The sequence below is a fragment of the Pleurodeles waltl genome, chromosome 8 (genome assembly GCF_031143425.1).
Source record: "Pleurodeles waltl isolate 20211129_DDA chromosome 8, aPleWal1.hap1.20221129, whole genome shotgun sequence".
Lineage (NCBI taxonomy): Eukaryota > Metazoa > Chordata > Amphibia > Caudata > Salamandridae > Pleurodeles > Pleurodeles waltl.
This window is the reverse complement of record NC_090447.1, coordinates 334,648,783-334,669,749: the sequence shown is the minus strand read 5'-3', so window position 1 is coordinate 334,669,749 and position 20,967 is coordinate 334,648,783. Positions and strand designations below refer to the sequence as shown.

Genomic DNA, 20,967 nt, shown 5'->3' with positions numbered 1-20,967 from the left:
CCATAAAATCTAGACATTACTATACTACATGTAATCCCGTATGTAAGAGGCATGTGGTGATAGGTCACCCCTTCCTTTACTGATGTCGGTATCTGTGTACACACATAACAATCTTTCGCATCCATAGTCTCAACATATTCTGTTAGCAAGCGATAGAAAACGTTATACGAAAGTTCCTTCTTATCATGCAAGTGTCTCTCATCTAATTCTAGTCTTTTCAATGCGGTTAGTTCAGTGACAGTAACAGGAGCAAAGGTAGAAGCATCAATTTTCTCATTCTCACCCTTTCCATGCATTGCAAGCACTATTGCCATTATTATTAGTACACATGCAATTATCAAGCCTATACACACATATTTACAATACTTCTTTCTACTGTTTTGCGTCATGATCTGTATAGAATCAGAGAGCTAGAAGCACCTATAAAGAAACTATTTAGCAATTCAGTTACAAAGCTGAACGAGCGCAATGTTCACACAGTCTTCTTCAAGAGGCCAGTCACTTATCGGTTAGCAGCATTTGTCTCAATTCGGCAATAACTCAGTCTTTATCAGTTCAGCAAGTGTCTCATCCGGTTTAGCAGTGTCTCAGCTGGTTGTTTGTTTCACGTTATATTGTAGCAAGCAACATCATTTATTACCCTTTCAATCGACAGAGTCCATAAAACTTTTCTTTTCTATTGGTATCTCTTCTTCTTCGTTCTCGAGGCTTAGAGATACAAACTCGTCAGTCCAATCGTCATTGACTGCATATGCCCATTCTGGACCGGAATATCTCCTATTCGGTATCCTTTTCCTTTTCAATTTTGCTTCTCTTTTCGATTCTGCCTCACTGGTACTTTCCTCTTTGGCCAAGTCTTTTCCTTCACTTGAGGATGGTACCACGACAGTTACTTCTTTTCTTTTCTCTTTCACTTTTGGCCTTTCTCCATCGTTCAAACTTTCTTCAGTCCTTTGTTTTACTGGTGATATACTTAGTCTCCTCTTTGCACCATGTCCATTTGATGGACCTGCGACCCTTTCTGTGGAAGTTTTAACCTTTTCGTTCTGTCCTGCCTTGTCCCCTCCTTCTGGGGAATCAATCACGTTCTCTTTCCCTTTTTCTGTATCGTCTGCTTCTGGGAAAGCCCTCCTCTGATCAGGCTCTCCTGCTTTTTCACCTTTTTCGAGCCCTTCGTCACAGTTACTTTCGTCAGGCTCTGTATCACTTTCAGCTGCTTCAGGTTCTTTGTCACCTTCAGCTGCTTCAGGCTCTTTGCTACCCTCAGCTGCTTCAGGTTCTTTGTCACCTTCAGCTGCTTCGTCGCTGTCTGAACTTTCTCCTTGGTCTTCCCCAAGTGAGTCAGTCTCTTCGTTCTCAGAGAATATTTCTCTCTCTCCTGTTTCTGCCTGTTCGCTTTCAGTTCGGTTTTGTTCTGTCTCAGCACTCAGCACTGTTTTATCAGGCACTGGCAGTTTCAGCGCTTCAACTTCCTCATCTGTGGGACACAACACTTTCTTTGTGTGACTGGCGTGAATCCAGTTGGGAACTCCCGCACACTTCACAGCGGTAGTTGTCGTCAGGATCACTTGGAAAGGGCCTTTCCAACGGGGTTCCAGACACGACTTCCTCACGTGCTTCTTTACCACGACCCAGTCACCTGCTTTCAGTGAGTGTCCTGGACCTTGGATCGGTGGCAAGGTGGTTGCTTCCACCTGGTGAGAGAAAGAGCGAACCACATCAGCCAGACCTTTGCAGTAGTCTAACACCATATCATCTGTAATATTCAAAAGCGCGTTTGCGGGAACTGCAGGAAGTCTCATAGCCCTGCCTATGAGAATTTCGTGCGGGGACAATCCAGTCTTTCTGTCAGGGGTGTTTCTCATTGACATTAACACCAAGGGCAATGCGTCAGGCCATTTCAAATTTGTCGATGCACATATTTTCGCCATTCTTGATTTCAGTGTACCATTCATCTGCTCCACCAGTCCTGATGCTTCAGGGCGATAGCTACAATGCAGTTTTTGCTCAATGTTCAGCGCTTCGCAAAGTAACTTTATCACCTCGTTATTGAAGTGACTTCCCCTATCTGATTCTAAAGAGATCGGGAATCCGAAACGTGGTATCAACTCTCTCAACAATAGCTTTGCAACTGTAAGGCTGTCATTTCTACGTGTGGGGTACGCCTCAATCCAGTGACTAAAAATGCACACAATCACTAACACATACTTCAGACCTCCATGCACAGGCATCTCAATGAAGTCCATCTGCATTCGACTAAACGGGCCACTTGCTCTACCAATGTGGCTCGCGTTCACAACTGTTCCCTTTCCTGGGTTCATCTGCTGGCAAGTGACACATCGATGGCAAACTGCTTCTGCAGCTTGACGAAATCTGGGGTTAAACCAATCAGTTTTTAACAATCTTATCATGGCATCTCTCCCTAGGTGAGCTTGCCCATGATAGAACCGCGCAAGCTGTGATAAGAGACTGTTTGGCAAAACAAATTTTCCCTCATTTGAAACTCATAACTCGTCTGGTCTCTTTATACATTGTGATTTAATCCAGGAATCTCTTTCATCCTCCCTGACGTTATTCTGTAATGCTTTTAGTTCATCTATTGTATCTACGACCTTTAAGGCAAATGCTTCAGCTGGTTCGAGTTCTGGTTCATTTATCGAATTCCATTCATCCCTGAGTAATATACAGTTCAAGGCACAAAATCTTGCGACTTGATCCGCATATGCATTTCCCAGAGAAACATAGTCCTGTCCTTTTGTATGAGCACTACACTTTACCACTGCAACTTCGGCTGGCATTTGAATGGCGTGTAACAATTCCCTTATTCTCTCCCCGTTTTTCACTGGGGATCCTGAAGAAGTCAGGAAACCTCTCTGTGACCATAGTTGTCCAAAGTCGTGCACAATCCCAAACCCGTACTGACTATCAGTGTAAATGGTGACTTTCATCAATGCAGACAGTTGACATGCTCTTGTAAGGGCTACAAGTTCTGCTACTTGTGCAGAATAGACTCCTTGAAGCCAGCCCGCTTCCAAGACACCTGTTACAGTACATACAGCATATCCTGCTTTCAAAATTCCCATCCCATCTCTTAGACATGAACCATCAACAAAAACAATTTGGTCATTTTCATCGAGCTTAGTATCCTTAATGTCAGGTCGAGGTTTTGTGCAAAATTCAGTCACCTGAAGGCAGTCATGCTCGACGTCCTCAGCATTCTCAATTTCAGCATTTTCACCAGGAAGCAATGTTGCTGGATTCAACGTAGTGCACCTTTTCAGCTGCACATTCGGTGAGCCCAGAATTGCCGTTTCATACCTTGTGAGTCTTGCTCCAGTCATGTGTTGCGTTCGGGAGCGGGTCAAAAGTATCTCAACTGAGTGAGGGACCATGACTGTTACTGGGTGTCCCATCACTATTCCTTCACTCTGAGTGAGGCTGATACCAACTGCTGCTACGGCGCGCAAACACCCTGGAAGTGCTGCTGCGACCGGATCCAAAGTAGCTGAAAAATACGCTACTGGTCTGTTTACGCCACCATGGGCTTGAGTCAAGACAGACAAAGAACATGCATCACGTTCATGACAAAACAATGTGAAAGGCTTTGTGTAGTCAGGCATACCTAAAGCTGGAGCCCTGCACATGCATTCTTTCATTTCAATAAAAGCATCCATCTCATCTCCTTTCAACTCAATTTGATCCAAGGCATCCTTCTGGGTCAGTTTCAGTAAAGGCTTTTTTAGAGTCGAGAAGTTGGGAATCCACTGGCGACAGTAGCCCACCATTCCCAAAAACTTCCTCACCTCTCTCCTTGTCTTGGGTGGACTCATTTGAAGTACACTCGTTATTCTTTCCTTCATTATTCTCCGTGACCCTTTCTCTATTTGGTGACCCAAGTATTTCACTTTCTTCTGACAGAACTGCAATTTGGAAGGAGACACCTTGTGTCCATTCCTTCCCAAATGGTTCAACAGAGCAATGGTATCGGCTGTGCAGCCACTTTCTGTCTTTGATGCAACCAGTAAGTCATCAATGTACTGTACTAGGGTTGACTCGAATGGCAATTCTAATGCTTCCAAATCTTTCTTTAGAATCTAATTGAAGATGGACGGTGACTCAGAGAACCCTTGAGGAATTCGACACCAACTGTACACTCTGTCTAGGAATTTGAAACAAAAGAGGAATTGGCTGTCCTCATGAAGAGGCACAGAAAAGAATGCCTGTGACAAGTCAATGACTGAGAACCACTCGGCATCGCAAGGGACTTGAAACATTATCACAGCTGGATTTGGTACGACAGGGCAACATTTGACTATTATGTCATTTATTTTCCTCAAGTCCTGCACGAGTCGGACCTTTCCACTCGGCTTTATTAGTCCCATGATTGGTGAATGACATGGACTGCTTAACACTTCTTTCAGTACTCCCTGCTTTACAAATTCATCAATGAGTTGGGCAACTTTCATGAGGGTGTCTTGTGCCATGTGGTATTGTGGGGTCTGGGGAAAGATTGCATTGGGCTTTACAGTCACTTTCACTGGTTCCACTCCTTTCTTCAATCCCACCTCTTTCCCTGTTATATCCCACACTTCCTTTCCGACTGTTTCCCGTAATTCGGCTGGAATATCTTCTTCAGTTATCATCGGGAAAAGACAAATCAGAGGATATTCTTCATCGACAGTTTCCATCTCATCCCCCTCTGCACTGTCCTCTTCTTCCCCATCACTGCTCGTCTGAATTTTTATTCCCTCGTTCGAACACATAATCGAACAACCCAATTTGAACAACAAGTCTCTCCCTAACAGTGCTATCGGGCTTGAGTCACATACCACAAACTGATGCACCCCTTGATAGTTACCGATGCTGACTGGTACCGGATCTGTTATTGGGTTCGTCAGGTGCCTGTTTGCTACTCCTACCACTTGAACTGTCCTCCCTGAGAGTGGCAAATTTGGTACTTCACTGCTCTTAACAGCTGAACGTGTGGCTCCTGTGTCAACCAAGAATGAAACACGATGACCCATTACTCTTCCCTCTACGTACGGACCTTTTTGATCAACTTCCAAGGATGCTGCAAGCACACAATCTCCTTCTTCTTCTGAACTTTCACTCTCCCATACATTGTTTATTCCACTCTCACTGTGTAGTGGGAACTGTTGTACGGTGCCATTTGTACTCATTACCTGACCCGAGACCTGTGGAGGAACCATCACTTGCTGCTGACTCATTGGTGCCAAAGGTATTTGCATTTGCTGATTAGGTACCATGGGTAACTGCTGTTGCATTGGCTGCATTTGCGTCACCTGCATACGAGGCATCTGTATCTGCTGCGGCTGCATAGGTTGTAATCCCTGCAACTGATTTACGGTCTGAAAATTTGGGTTTGGACCTCTCATTTTCGGTCCCCTCATTGTCTGGAATGCATTGACATCATTGTTTTGCTGACCAACACCTGTACCTTCCTGCACCACCATCGGGCACTCGCGTTTCCAATGACCGACAATTCCGCACACGTGACACGGCATCACCTTCTTCATTGCCTGCACACCATTCACAACAGTGTTCAAATCCGGACCATTATTCACAAAACCTCCTCTGCCTCTGCCTCTCGCCTGTGGCTGAAACATCATATTTCCCTGCAACTGCGGCTGCGGTTGCGGTACCTGCTGTTGGAACCCTTGCATCCCTTGCAAACCTTGTAGACCTGTCTGAGCTGCTTTAAGTTGCATCATCATCACCTTCTCTTTCAACCTTTTCTGTTTCACTTCAATTTCGTCGCTACAGTATTTCGCATAATTCAACACCTCATCAATAGGTTTCGACTGCCAACAAATCAAATGCGACTTTATCATCTGGCCTATCTCTGGTCTCAACCCTTCCACAAATCTAAACACAAAATGAAGCATGTCCTTCGCCTCTATTGTCTCTGTGCCACTGTAGTTCTTAAACGCCTTCAACAATCTCTCATAGTAACTATGAATCGACTCTTTAGCCTCTTGGGCAGTTCGATCAATCTTCTGCCAATCCACATTTTTCGCGGTAACTTTCGTCTTCAAATGCTCAATCACCTTGTAGTACAACCTCATCACCATAGGTGATGGTGCACCCGTATCCCTGTCTCTCTCTGGTTCACTTGTCGGCCAACCTACAGCTCTTTTGCAATCCTCCCACAAATCTGCTGGAACCACAATCTCAAAGAGGGTGTTCAGGTCTTCCCAGAGACATTTTGCAAGCTTCACAAACCTATCAGTCTGTTGATACCATTCAATCGGCTTCTCTCTCAGTTTGGGAAAATCATCCGTAAATGACTGAATGTCGCTTCTGTGCCATGGTACATGTATTAATTTTCCCCCTGCTGTCTCCCTCATTGGTAACATGGTTACTGCCTCGCTACTCTGTGGTCTTTTCTCGTTGAGTTCTGTAGCACTGTCCCTCCTCTTTTCCTTTCTCTTTACCCACCTGCTTTCCCACTTGTCTAAGCACCTCCACACTTGTGCACTCTGCAGCAATTCTCTAAGGTGCGCCTTCATGCCTGCTGACCTCATGTGTTCAAAATCTGTGGTCCCAAAATCCAATCTGTAGCTTCTGCTCAAGTGCTTTGTCTTGTCTATATCCACCCCGTTTTTGTCAGCTATTTCCTGCAAGCTTTTATGTACCTTATTCACTTCTTTCGTAATCCTGGGACATAGATACCTCAGCTCTTCTTCCGAGTAGGACTCTAACCTATTCACACCCATAGTCCCTTCCACCAATTCCTGTGCTTCCATGTTCAACCTGACCCTATTCATATAATCTTCTCCCTTCCCACTGGCTGAGCTTTGAGTGGAATTCAGACTGTTGAACCACTGTGTCAGCTGTTGTGCATTCAACCCCATCAGTGTAGCATTCACATCGACTGCCATTGATGGTTGCGGCAACTTTTCAGTATTCGATGACAGTGGTATCATCAGTGGGGGACTCGACCTCACCAGTGTTGACTGAGCACATATGGGACTAAACTCCATCAAGGACCCAGATCCAGTTGGCTGAGCCGCTATCGGAGTTATCCCTGGAGTGTTTTCTATGCACCTCCTTTCTGTCCCGTTCTGCAGCATTGATCCCTGACCGCTCATACCTAAGTTAGGCTGACTGTACAAAGGTACCGGTGGACCTACAGTAATGGGTAGGGATATCGCATCTGGGTTCTGTCCATTTCCCATGTTCTGAGACATGTTCATTCCCACACTATGGGTCATCATTGCCGGCATGCCCATCTGACTCCCCGTCATCTGAGCATGTGCATTTCCCCCCTGCATCTGCTTTTGAGGCATCAGAAACTGAGTTGATTCGGCTTGTGCCAATGTCGGGTTGTGACCATTCTGTACTCCCCTTACGGTTGGATCTAGAATCATTCCTGCACCGTTGTCACTGCTATAGTATCCTGGGATCTGCGGCTGATAATTTTCTACTTGTTTCAACATGGGCACATCTGGATATATTCTCCTAACCTCCGGTATCTGCGGGGTGAACAGTAGACTCGGGTCCTTAGATCCCGATGAAGCTCCTGAACTCTGAGTTTCATTATTCTGTACCGATGCCGGAGGGGCAGAACTGGTACTTGGACCTTGTCCACTCTCTGCATAAGGTGGTGGACGGTCGTTCAGCAATTGCATTATTAACTCCTCATCCTCTAACTCCTCTTCTCTTCTCAACTTTTCCTCGTCCTCTCTATCCTTGGAACACCTCCTATTTGTCTTACAGGTAGCTTTCTTACCTGTCTCCTCTTCTTCCTTAGTAATTGCGGGAAACAATTTTATCCCCTGCAATACATCTGACCTCCACACCTTCTGTGCATTATCCCACCTAGCGTCCGCTAGTGTCTTTTCTACCTTTCTTATCCTGGTCTCGAACTTATTTTGCTGTTGCTGTCTAGCCATCAGTTCCCAAATTGCTAGAGCCTCAAACTGTGCTGGCCTTGGAGGTACCTTCATGTCGTACATCGTGAATCTCAAATTCTCTAGTATCCTTATATTGAATGTCCCATGGATCGGGAATGCTACGCTCCCATGCTTCTCTGTCAGCTTGTGCCATTGCTTTAGCCAAAGGCACGGAGCTACCCCTTTTTCCTCCATTACAATGTAAGCTGGTGTACCTTCGGGTGGCGTTTCCTCTCCTACGCTCGCTTTAATGTAAGACTCCCCCTTCATTGCACTCCTTAATGCTTTAAAAAATTTCATTTTCTCGTCTTTTATTTCACAAAGTTTGTAATCAATAGGTGACTTTAATTCCCGGAATACTCTTCGCTTGCCTTTCCCCTTCCAATCGAGCCCCACGGACTGCGTCCAATCCGTGCGCGACCCTTCTCTGCAACCAACCTATCCCAGCGCGGCTCCTAGTGACGTCACACTCACACACACTGCGGCTGACAAAGCCTCGCGGCTAGTCCTCCTTCACTCAGCTCCTCTCGTAACAACTTCTTGCATGTATCGCGAGCTACCAAAAAATAAAACAGATCTGTCGGTTTACTACAGGAAGGGTAACACAATCGCTTCAGGACCTTAGGGATTTTTCACTAGCCTCGGCAGTTATTCCATCTTTCTCGGTCCCCACGTTCGCAAGCAAATCTGACCCGCAGACCTACTCTCAACTTGTCAATGATCTATTCTAGTGCACTTAGAATTTTGTCAAAGCCCGAAGTCGAAGTTTCTTTCACTCCCTTAACACACGTACCGACTCGTTGACCACGCCCGATCAACCTACTAAACCGCCCAGACCACAACATAAAACAACATACTCTGGAGTCTCTTGACCTCGCAGGGCCCGTCTCAACAACAAAAACCACGTGGACCTTTTTATGCACAAAGCGACACGCACATGAAGTTCGACGACTTCCCCACTCTCACACTCGGAGTCGCACCTCCGCTATTTCTATGAAGTTCGACGACTTCTCTACGTCTACACTCGGAGTCGCACCTCCGCTATACTCTAAAAAAGAAAAAAAAATTCCTCGCAACCTTTTCACCCAATCTGCGGCAATAAGCTGTGCAAGCGCAAAACCCTAATTTCACTCATACCATCACTAGTACCGCCAACGCTGATTCCACACCTCCATTCTCTTCATTCGCAAGCTCCGAGATCCCGGGAAAGTCGCGGTGGACCTAGCCCATCATCATTCTGTCAATCAGTTTTTATCCAAGAAAAATCTAATTCAACTTCTCCAGTGGGGTCTCAAAGGGTGTAACCGTTAATTCAACACCATGTACTTTAAGAGTACGGGGTCCCAAAAGGCGAAACCATCCTCTGCTACCATCTACTGATAGAGCGTTCCGTACTAATGATTTACCTGTACCTGGACGCTCTTTAGTCCGATGAATCTTTTGGCTAAGTGGGACCCTCGACACCCTTAATCAGTCAATTTCATTAAATCAATAATCAATAACGAACATAAGCAATGCCCTGATCAACATAACACTTAACAATTAATCCAGAATACATTTCGGCGAACCCTGACCTTTCAGTCAGGAATAACCACACCAGTTTATTCAAAGTTAGTGAATTTATTTTCCTTATATTAACAGAGCTAGCACAATATAGATGTGTCTCAACACCAAATGATAAACATAAATGAACATTAATAGCTGTCCATAACGACGAAACAGGTGCAATCTATGCAGCATTTGAATAACAAGGCATTCGATAATAGCAATGCAAATCACTAATACTATAATCTGTAATGAACTAATTGCATACATTTAGTCAGCATAACAAGGTCTCAAATTGCATCGTGCAACAAAAAGGAATCCTCATCTAACCTCAAATTAGCATCGGCATGTGGGACTTCATGCAAAAACAATTTAGCAACAGTAATTTAGAAAAAACTCTTAGCTAGGGATCTTGTCAAAAATCAGCAGTTGGTTACCTAAAAGAAACACAATGCAATTGTACAATTTCCTTTCATATTTACCAATTACGATCAGCATACAAGGAAGTCTTCGTCTCACAGGTACCGTTTCTCGATCAGCATGGGTACCGTTTCGATCAGCATGGGACGGGGCAAAGAGGCAGGGGTGGACGGGGCAATTGCCTCACGGCGGCAAAATAGAACTACTACTTCATGCAAAGGGATCAAAGTTAAAGTCTCTAGGGCAAGAATCATTTAAAGTCTCTTTCTCTCGATTAGAGAAAGCATCAAAGTCTCTTTCAAAATGGCGTCGCAGCAAGGTGGGCCATAATAGCTACGAAGTCTACAAAATGGCGGGATGTCCAATAATGGCTGCAATGGCTGTAATGGCTGTAATGGCTACTTTCCTCTCGTGCACCTGGTTTAAATAGACAACAGTTCAAATCCAGTAGGGTCTTCCATTGGAGGGTTCATAGGTTAGCTTCAAATTGTCCAATCAAAAACGACAGTTCTCAAGCTTTTACTTAAGCATACATTATCCTTGGAGATGGGTACGCAAGTTGCAACATTTTATACCAATTAACTCACTTTCAGAGCTTCCATTGTCCGCACCTGCAGATCGACCTTGGAGCAAAGAGAAAAATGCCAAGCTGGCACAAAACTTTAAGATAAGCATGTGAACGATCTCAGTGGAAAAGTACAGCTTCAAGCAAAAATACACGTTTATTAGCACATTGGAAAAATACGAGCATCTAAACCGTGAGACCAGGCAACTAGGCCAAAGCCTCCACTAAAGTAATGCTAAGCTAAAGCATTTCAAACAAGCAAATCATAGCACACGTTTACGATTATGTCGGATTAGTGCAATTCTAATACATCACGTTATATAAAGCACGCTTATAAATGTTGGCAAACTACTCTAAGGGCACATTTTGTCCCCGTACAATCTTTATTAGTTCGGTTAAAGTCACACATGATTATTGCAGTACTACGTTTAAGCGCTAATAAATGAAAACCTTCATTTTCTGCTTCATCATTGGTCATAGCTTGTATGTCTATTACATACTTCCTTCCTACAGCGAGTATGGTGAGCCTTAAAGGATTGTGCTAAGGGGAGTGAGTTAAGTAAAGGAGGTGTGGCAATACGTAATGTATAAAGAAATAAGTGCAGGTAATCAAAGTTCTTAAGAGCCTGCTGCCAAATGATGGGATTGCCAATTACAAAGCTGTTTACTGTCGATTCCACTTTCTGCTTCTGTCTTCTACAACCCTGCATTTCCTATCTCTCTATCGCACTCTTACAGATTCATTTTGTTATTCCTGATTTGTCACTTTTCAACAAATTCCTTATAAAGAAAAGTTGGACTGACCCATGGAAACCATAAGAGATGTCCCAACCTGCTGGGCCTCTTAAAGGACAGAATATATGACTCTTTTATTCAAAGAATACTAGGCATGACTTGACTGACTGTGTATCATCATTCCCGGCCTTTCAGGTCCCCTGATCTGCTGGCATTTTTTCTCATATGTTAATCCTTCACTTGATGTAGTCCCTAACAGGGCACACATAAATATCACAAGCGTCCCTCTAAAGCTTTCTACCCAGTATCAGTCCAGTCAACTGCCACAGTCAAAACAAGAGTGCGTTGACGCAGCTTCATAACTCTTGCAGTCCTATCAAAGTGTTCGCTATTGGCAGAGGTCATCCCTGGTGCAGAAACACATTTTGAATTTCTTAATCTGACATCTCTGTTAGGGAAATTTCTGACTGGAATTATCTTTCTGTGCTGTCCATCTTGGACAGCACTGTATCCCTCTGTAAATATTTGATTTTTGGCAAACACCTACACTCCTATAAACATATTTTTTTGTTAGCAACACATAGGAATGAAGAAGAGTAGAAACATCCTTTTTCTTACACCCTCCCATTTGAGAAGGACAGTGAAAGTAAGAAGCCGGACAGTTAGTGATCAAAACCTCACCTGCTGGTTAGGCCATCCTAATGTCTGTCGGAATGTGGTCTGCACAGACTGGCTCCGTAAATGTACAGGCCCGGATTTAGTTATGGGTGGAAACCGAAAATCCAGTTTGTGGAGGAAAGGCAAAGTACTTTATTAGATGATTCTTTCCTAGCAAAGGTTCTGCCAGCTGAACTACCTATGCAGTACTATTGCTAGTGTTAAGGTACGTTTTCCATCAGTTTCTCCCCGTGTTGAGAATGAGAGATACCATATTTCCGCCTAGAGTTAGATGATTTTCCATTACCACCCTATTTTCAATCAGGTTCACAGTTTGGAATTAGTTGTTGACTGGAAGGAGTCTCTACATGTTTTAGAACTATGAAAGTATCCTCTCCTTTTCTACTTTCACTGCTATCTTCATTTTTGCATGTGTTGCCTTCTGCCAAAATTGTTGTCTTCCATTATTATACAAATTCAATTACAGTCTTGCAGTCATGATATATTGGTCTGATATTATTTAAGGCATTTGTTCTTCTAAAATTTTTCTCCCCTACCACTCTTACCAAGGAAAGAAAGTTTGTTGGTGGATCTGGTCAGATAAGTGAGAAGATGATGGATTGCCTGAAAGGTAGAGTGAAGCTGGAGAGACCTGTCGTCCACATTGATCAATCTGGGGATTCTGTCATTGTGGAAACACTTAACCATGAGAGATATGAGGTAATTTAAGCTAAAAAAAAATCTACTATTGATACTATTAGCGGTAAATGCAACTGTTCAAATGCAGTGTCATATGTTTTTTTCACCCAGCAGAGGAATCTGCAAAATATTTTCTTCAGAATTGTAATGAATTTTAGAAAAATAAAAGTGTTGATAACCAGGTACGCAGTTTCCTTCCCCATGGTAACACTGTCACATAGTTGACATATTAAAAGCTAACAAACAGCTGTAGAATAGTGAGGTCAAAAGTTATGTTGAGGCATGCACTGTAAGGTTCTTTGGTTTACGTTCTAATCCACTATTCCTGTATTTTGTATACATACCTTAACCTTCAGTTCCACATTTATTCTTGTTGACTGATATAAACTGGAACTGTTCAGTGGTCTAATTTGTTTCCCTGACTCTCTGTGAAGATTGCCTTTGTTAAGTGGAGCATGCATAGAGGGTATTCACTTAAATGTTTCACAATCTCTATTTTGCTTACCTCATCTCTGCAGCAGGTTCATGCCATCTATGTATGTATGTATCTTTGGGTATTTCTAAAGTACAAGCCAGCAACTGAGCACAATTCAGGATTTATTGGTCCTTAAAAATGCATACAGCCTCAAAGTCACACATGTCATTTGTGATTTCTTTAGGTAGTTGCATGCCCTCAAAATGTGCACCAAATGTTCACGGATCAATGGCTGAAGCTTCTGAATTCACTTGAATTGAATTAATTTTAATGCAATGTGTTAAATATGTCTTAGCATAAATAGGACAGAGGGTATCATAAATCATCCAAATGTGACATATCAAACAAGAGTCACATGTAATACTGGTAATTTTAGTGTGTTCATCAACCTGAACCAGGCTCACACCTGCATACGTGTTGTGTACAGCATAATTTAAAAAGCTTTAGAGAGACTATAAAGATTCAGTGAACATGCTTATAACTGAAGTGTAATATCACAGAACATATGTGCTGAATAAATGCATCATTGATTAGGTCTAGATTTGGGATTAGTAGACATACTCTGAAGGCTCCTACTGCCACTATTCCAGCTATACTACAGTCCTCATGAATCAGTGATTCTCTATCATTACTTTGATTCTGTGATACTCAGTATAGGGTATTCCTACTAAACTATTCAACTAAATAACCTGGGTGAACATGTACTTGTTTTCATTCAGGTTCAGGGAGAATGAGATGGAACTTAACACCTGTCTTCATCATGCCCACTTAAGGATTTACCTAAGCATATTATTGGAACCACTCTTATCACACATTTTTTCTAACTGTGCTTTTACCTTCATTCACCCATGTACTTCGCTTAAACCTTTCCCCTACTTCTTCCATATGCTGCCTTCTTCTTAACACTTCTCACTCTCCTCTCCTAATTGTGCTCCCTGTTTATCCTCTAAGCCTTATCCTTTCACCACCTCATTTATTTTGGCCTATTTACCCTCCCTGTTTGCTTTGTACCTGAACCTCAGAGGCAACTACCCATCTTTATAAAGTGCTTCTTGGGCAGAATTGACATGCAAAGAAGATGAAGATTGTCAATAATACCATAATAATGGTGAAAAGAAGTAGTGACGAGAGACTAGCACGTCTGTGCCTCTTTGAGTTTCAACGGTGCAAACTCCAAGTCATTGGTAATATAAGGCATTTTGAGAATATTTTGTTGTTGTTAATAATTAGATGTGTTTTACATTTTTTATCGCAGACAGAGGTATAGCGAAGGGCTTGTGTGGTAAACTGGTTCTTTGGAAAGAAAAGAAAAGGAGAAATTAGTAAACTGCACTGCTCCAAAGAAATTGATTAGATGTTGAAAAAAGGATCTGATTTTAGAGCTAGTGTCCATAACTCTCTATTAAAAATGACCATTGGTTACTGGTTATGTGAAGATCATTCTTGAATTGGCAGATGGGCCACTGAGTAGCCATAAAACTGAGTAAGCGTTTGTGGAACCATCTGCTCGACTACTCTAGAATGGCAGCCAGATCTTGGTCGGCTTCAAATATTAAAGAGGCATGTTGAGGCTGGTGGTTAATTTCTTTCTAAAAGTAATATGCTCTGCAGTGTGTTCATTTTATTTGTTAATAGCAGTTTTTTATCATGTGAAGTGGACCCCCAGTTAATGACAGATTGCCTTAAAAGAAGTCAGGTTAAGAGGTAAGGATTACAGGCCAGTGGGCACATATCACGTCAAGTGACAGAGCAAAACTAAAGCACTTATTTATATGTTAAACATTTATGAAGAAGTACAAACTCAATCTGAACATAGATGACACAGTGTTTTACAAAAAGATGCAGTCTTTTGGACAGTGACACAAAGATATAAAGCAATCATTGCAAAAGAGGTTGCTAAAGTCAGATTTCTGATAATGAAAACATAACTTTCCAAATGAAAAGCAATCTGTATCAATGTAGTTGCAATATAGCAGATATTATAATTCTGTTTCAAGACTGTCGTACGACGATAACTTCCTGCAATCCGGCGGAAAGGAGTTCTGTACTACTAGAGAAGACTGTTTAGGTTTTTTTGATTTTTGGAAGAAGGGATTCAAAAAAGTCACACTATGAGCATTGAAACTGACATTGACCAACTGAGATAGCCCCTTTGTAGGCTAGATGACTATAGGAAGCAAAATACATGGTTTTCTGTGTAATGCAAGATAGCTCATAGATACCTGTCTAACAATCATGTAAATGTTGTGTTGGGAATAATATTCCCCTTGGTGTTTTTAGTTTTAGTTAGAATAAGTACCAATATTTTCACCTAGGATAACTGCAAGGATTCTGTCATTCCCCATTGATCAAGATTGAGCAGCCACTCCAAGATATAACTAGCAAGAAAAGAAAAGTGATCATTGTGGAAGCCTGGGAAAATCATGCCACCTTTTCAGCATAGCAGTTGTAATTTCCTTACAAAAGGCCATTGTGGCTTTCCATCCCACTTTACCTTTTTAAGTAGACTACTCATAGGTTTCAAAATGCATGACTGAACATAAAAAGACAAAACAGATAGCAAATAGTAGATCCTATGAACAATATGCATCTTGATTACATGGCCCCCAGCAAGAGCTGTAGCAGAGACAATCGATCAAGATTGGAAGGAATTTTAGGTTGGAGTTCCTTGAAGATAATTTGTATGAGGCTCAAGGCTTGTGGTGAAATTCACATTCCATGGTACCTCACTTTTTCCTCCATCATCTGAAATTCAGTTTGTTGAAGAAATCTTTAATGGAATATCGCATTATTGGCAACACTTGATATATATATATACCAGTCAGTTTTGTAGCTCGAAGTTTGGGAAAACAATACAACTGTCCTCATCAATATTACAATGGTAAAGGATTTATCCATGAGGAGCACCAACCACCTTTGTCTGCATGGCCTTTTTACCTCCCAGATATGTGAGAATCTTCATATTAACTGGCTAAAGAAATTGTTTAGGTACCACTGGTCTATTTGTGTTCTTACAGACAAACGTAGCTTCTTATGACTTTCTTGTCTCCTCCACTTCAGGTGAGAAGTTTCAACAGGCAATCAGACACATCTTGACAGGATCTGGACCTTTATGTTTTTGAAGGTCAGCAAGACCTATCTTCCTTAGATCTTGGAGCAGCCTCCAGTCCCAGACATTTAAGATAAAGCTGGAGACAATTATCTCCACAGTCCTCTTTTCAGGCAGATGGAAATTCATCCAGTGAGCCACAGGCAGACCTATACTCTATTTCTGTTCTAGTCAGATCTCTAGCTCATAGGTTATGTGCATCATATTTTAGATGGTAAACTCAGGTGTGATTGGACACCATACCTAAACAAATCAAACAAATGGGCTTATTTAAGTTTGGCAGATGGGTATGCACCATATTACTATTGTTATAGGATATAATGCACTCATAATATGGTGGATGATAAATGTGCCATGTTTGTGACAGAGTATGCCATCCATCAAGTCTAAATAAGGCCCAAAATGCCTTGCAGTTTCTTTGCCTATATTTTACCACATCCTATATTTTTCAAAAGGCTTTTTAATGTTATTTACTCTGTATAGCTTTAAGTATCCTTCCATGTGATATGCCACGGATTAGAAAAACCCCACTAAGAACAGATTATAGCACTGCAAGATAGGCTTTAAATGTTGGTCATGGACCAACAACATTCAAAACTTTCGACATCTAGGGTTTTCCTATAGAAAGTAACAGCTGAAATACAACAAAAAAAATAATTGGGTTAAAAAAACAGCTATTTATATCTACAGGTTTAAAAAAAATATATACTGTTGCATCCGCTGGACCCTTCTGGTTGCGGGGATATATTGGGGTTGTAGGTTCACCAAGAACCTATGTTCCCAGATCCAATAAGTGAGCTGCACCTTGCAATGGCTTTTCATTGTATACCAGGCATACAGCAATTCATTTGGTAAAATATCAAGAGTGAAAAATGAGTATCAAGGAAACCTATGTTTTTGCAAAATGGGCACAAGATATAGAGTTTAGAAGCAGTGGTTCTTTGCACATCACTAAATGTGTTGGTACCCATATTATTATGTGAATACAGGGAATTTCTCAAAATGACTTCTTTCTTACTCACAGTCTTCCATTTGGAAGGCTCAAATGCACAGAAAGACAATTGGTAATAACACCTGTTCTGTTATTCTGTGTTCCTTTACGTCTCCTGAAACAAATGGTACCTCACATGTGTGGGTAGGCCTAGTGCCCGCAACAGGAAACAGCCCTGAAAGGCAACTAGGACTCATCACATTTTTCTACTGAAAACAAACGTTTTTGCAGTGTGCCTAGCTGTGTATTTTTGGCCCCAAGCCAGCCGGCACCGACGGAAACCTAGCAAACCTGCACATTTTTTAAACCTAAACACATAGTGGTATCAAGGATGGGGTGACTTATGTGGCTCTCACCACATTTTTTACCCAGAATCCCTTGCAAACCTCAAAATCTATCTAAAAGACACATTTTCCTTTCATTTCTGTGATTCAAAGTTTTGGAATCTGTGAGGAGCCACAAAAGCATTGTACCCGCAACAAGAAACACCTCAAAACACAATGTGGACACATCACATTTTTCCACCAAAAATCGACTCGTGTTTTGCAATGTGTCCAGCTGTGGATTTTGGGCTCTAGCTCAGCTGGCTCCTAGTGAAACCTAGCCGACCTGTACATTTTTAAAAACTAGACATGTAGAGGTATCCAGGGTGGGCTGACTTGTGTGGCCACGCCACGTTTGTTTGTTTTTTACCCAGAATACCTTGCAAATTTCAAACAGTGAGAAAAAAATAACAAATTTTCCTCACATTTCTGTGATCAAAAGTTCTGGAAACTGTGAGTAGCCACAAACCTCCTTCCACCCAGCATTCCCCCAAGTCTAACCTCACTTGTGTGGGCAGACCTAGTGCCAGCAATAGGAAATGGCCCAAAACACAATATTTATGCAGTGCATTTCTCCACAGAAACTCACCCTCTTGTTCTGAATTGGGTAGCTCTAGGTTTTGGACCCTACCTCAGTGGGCACCTAGGAAAACCCAGCCAGCCTGTAATTTTTTTTTAAACTAGACACATAGAGAAATCTAGGATGGTGTGACTTGCGTGGATCCCAATAGGTTCTCTTACCCACAATGCCCTGCAAATCTCAAACTTTTCCTGAAATCACTCATTTTCCTTACATTCCTATGATTCAAACTTCCGAAATCTGCAGGAATCCAAAAAATTCCTACCACCCAGCATGGCCCTGCCTGTGCCAATGAAAACACTGCCCCACCTGTGTGCCTGGGCCTAGTGCCACAACAGGAATGGATCAAGCCAAGGACAAAGGGTGTAGGCACCTATTGACCTCAATTAGATCTGTTCCTGTCACTGGCAATTGGCCCAGCCACACTAGTAGGGTGCAGAGGTTTTATTGGCACAGGTGGGATAATGCTGAGTGGTAGGATCTGTATGGATTCCTGAACCTTCTGGAAGTTTCCATCACAGAAATGTAGGGAAAATGCATGACTTCAGGCAAAGTTTGGGTTTTTCAGGACATTGTGGTTAAGAAAATGGTGTGAAGTGCATTTGAAGCACACCACCCTGGACTTAGCCAGATGTCTACTTTTCAGAAGTGATAGAGTCTTGTAGGTTTTTTCATGTAGCACCCTACACAGGCCTAAAAAGTCCAGACGCTCATCATTGCAAGTTGGACGATATTGAGAGTTAGTCAAGCTCTGCTGGTCTATTTGTGAATTCAGTACCCAGAAGAGTCAGATCTCCTTTTCATCGCCATTGGGATTAGATGCTTTAGTCAGTGGGGGGCAGAAAGACTGTGCCCATTTTGGGGTGTGGGGACATTGCTATGCCCATTCTGGGCAGCCCCCACTCCTAATAGTCCCTGGTGCCTAGTAGGCTTTCTGCCCCTCTCGGGGGCAGATCAGGGGCTATTACCCATTCTGTGCCACCTCCACCCTTACACTAGCTACATTAAACAAAATCCTGGTGTCCTAGTGGGATTTCAGCGCCCCCCCCCCAATGATGTGCAGATCAGGGGCTATAACCCATACTGGGCCACCTCCACCCCTACACTAGCTACATTAAACAAATCCCTGGTGTCCTAGTGGGATTTTAGCCCCCCTCCCCATGGGGTGCAGATTGTGGGCTGTTGCCCCATCTGCCCCCCCACCCCGGTGGCAGAAAGACTGAATTGCGTCATAATATTAATGGGAGAGCAAAAGGAGCTGATCACCATCCCTGGGGTCTCGTGGGTGGATCCCTGCTTGGAGATCACACTCCTTTGGCGAACCCCAAGCAGGGATCCACTTGGGAAAGGTACCATTGGAAAGGGGTGATTTTCTCCTTTCCAACAATAGCTTTCCCCTCTGGATCGGTGCTCAGTGGCCTGATATAGCCCCATGAGTACTGGTGCAGAGAAAGTAAAATGAGCCATTTGGCTCATTTAACTTTCGTTTGTGCGCACTGATGTCATTTCCCTGGTGTTAGAAATGGGGTATTTAGTTGGCAGTCAGGTGACCCCATGTCCAAGCAAGGACCCTCACTCTAGTCCGGATAAAGGAGAAGCACACTCAGTTAACCCCTGCTCGCCCCCTTGGTAGCTTGGCACAAGCAGCAGGCTTAACTCAGAGACAATGTGTTAAGTATTTATACAAACAGACACAGTAATACAGTGGACCACTACAAAATGACACAACACAGGTTTAGATAAATAGTAAATATTTTATTTAAGTAAACAAGACCAAATATGATAACATCCACAAAATACAGTTAAAAATACAAATTTGGCACTTAAAAGTATGAAAACAGTGCCTTGAGGCACAAATACTGCAAGTTGGTATTATGTGGCGTCGTGACGGAGTCGTTTCCTACAATGCGACGCCAATGGCGCCGTTTACGGAGTCGTTTGACCACCAGGTACAGTACCTTAAGAAACAAGTAGAAAACAGGCCGGAGTCGGGGAGAGCAGCTTTGCTGGGTCCGATGCGGCGTCGGTTCTGGTGCTATGGGGCAGAAGGACTGCGGGGTCGCGCAGCAGTGTAGGGTCCTTACTAAGGGCAATGGAGGTGAAGTGGCATCAGATGCAAAGCCGGTCCCTTGGTTCCGGTAGATGCGAAGTCCGGCGAAGTCACAATGATGCGGGGCAATCTCACGGGGTCTTGATGACGTCACAGGAGCTGCAATGGCGTTGGATCATCAAGGACGTTGGACTTACGAGACTCCGGTGTCAGCGAATTCAGGAGGGATCAGCAGCTGCAGCTACGCAAAGCCTACAGGGTCATCGGACTTCTACGAGGTCCACGGCCTCCTGGCAGGCGGCATCGCAGAACCGGGGTAGCAGCTTCAGCTCACAGGGTCATTGGATTAATCGCACTCTCCGTGATTCCAGGCAGCAGCGTCCTTTGCAAAGTCACACAGTATCGCCTGGTATTGTTAGACTGGTATTTCTCCTGGAATTCACTTCAAGGGGTCCATGAACTGGATTGGCACCCTCTCAGAAGCTTGAGTCCACAGCAAGTAGACTCAGGTCTGGTTGGTGAAGCCTTTGCTGTCCCAGAGGCTTCAAAACAGGAGGCAAGATCTACTCAAAGCCCTTGGAGTCACTTCTCAAGCAGGAATGCAACATAGTCCAGTCTCTGTCCCTTTGCACAGGAAGAAGCAGCAACTATAGGACAGCCCAACACAGCACAGTCACAGGCCAGGGCAGCACTTCTCATCAGCTCTTCAGCTTTTCTCCAGGCAGATGTTCTTCTTGAATCCTTGAAGTAATCTAAAGTCCGGGGTTTTGGGTCAAATGTTTGTACCCCTTTCTGCCTTTGAAGTTGGCGAACTTCAAAGTAAAGTCTCAAGTGTCTGTAAGATCCTTCCTTGTCCAGGCCAGGCCCCAGCCACACACCAGGAGGTTGGAGACAGCATTGTT

General features: G+C 43.2%; 1 protein-coding gene across 1 annotated transcript in view; it reads left to right on the top strand.

Annotated features, from left to right (window-relative positions):
• The window catches only part of LOC138249944 (amine oxidase [flavin-containing] A-like), a 468,327-nt gene that overhangs the window by 376,074 nt on the left and 71,286 nt on the right, over nt 1-20,967 (top strand). Inside the window, exon 7 of the mRNA XM_069204200.1 lies at nt 12,409-12,558. Coding sequence (XP_069060301.1) covers nt 12,409-12,558 — 150 coding nt within the window. The remainder of the gene's footprint in view (nt 1-12,408; nt 12,559-20,967) is intronic.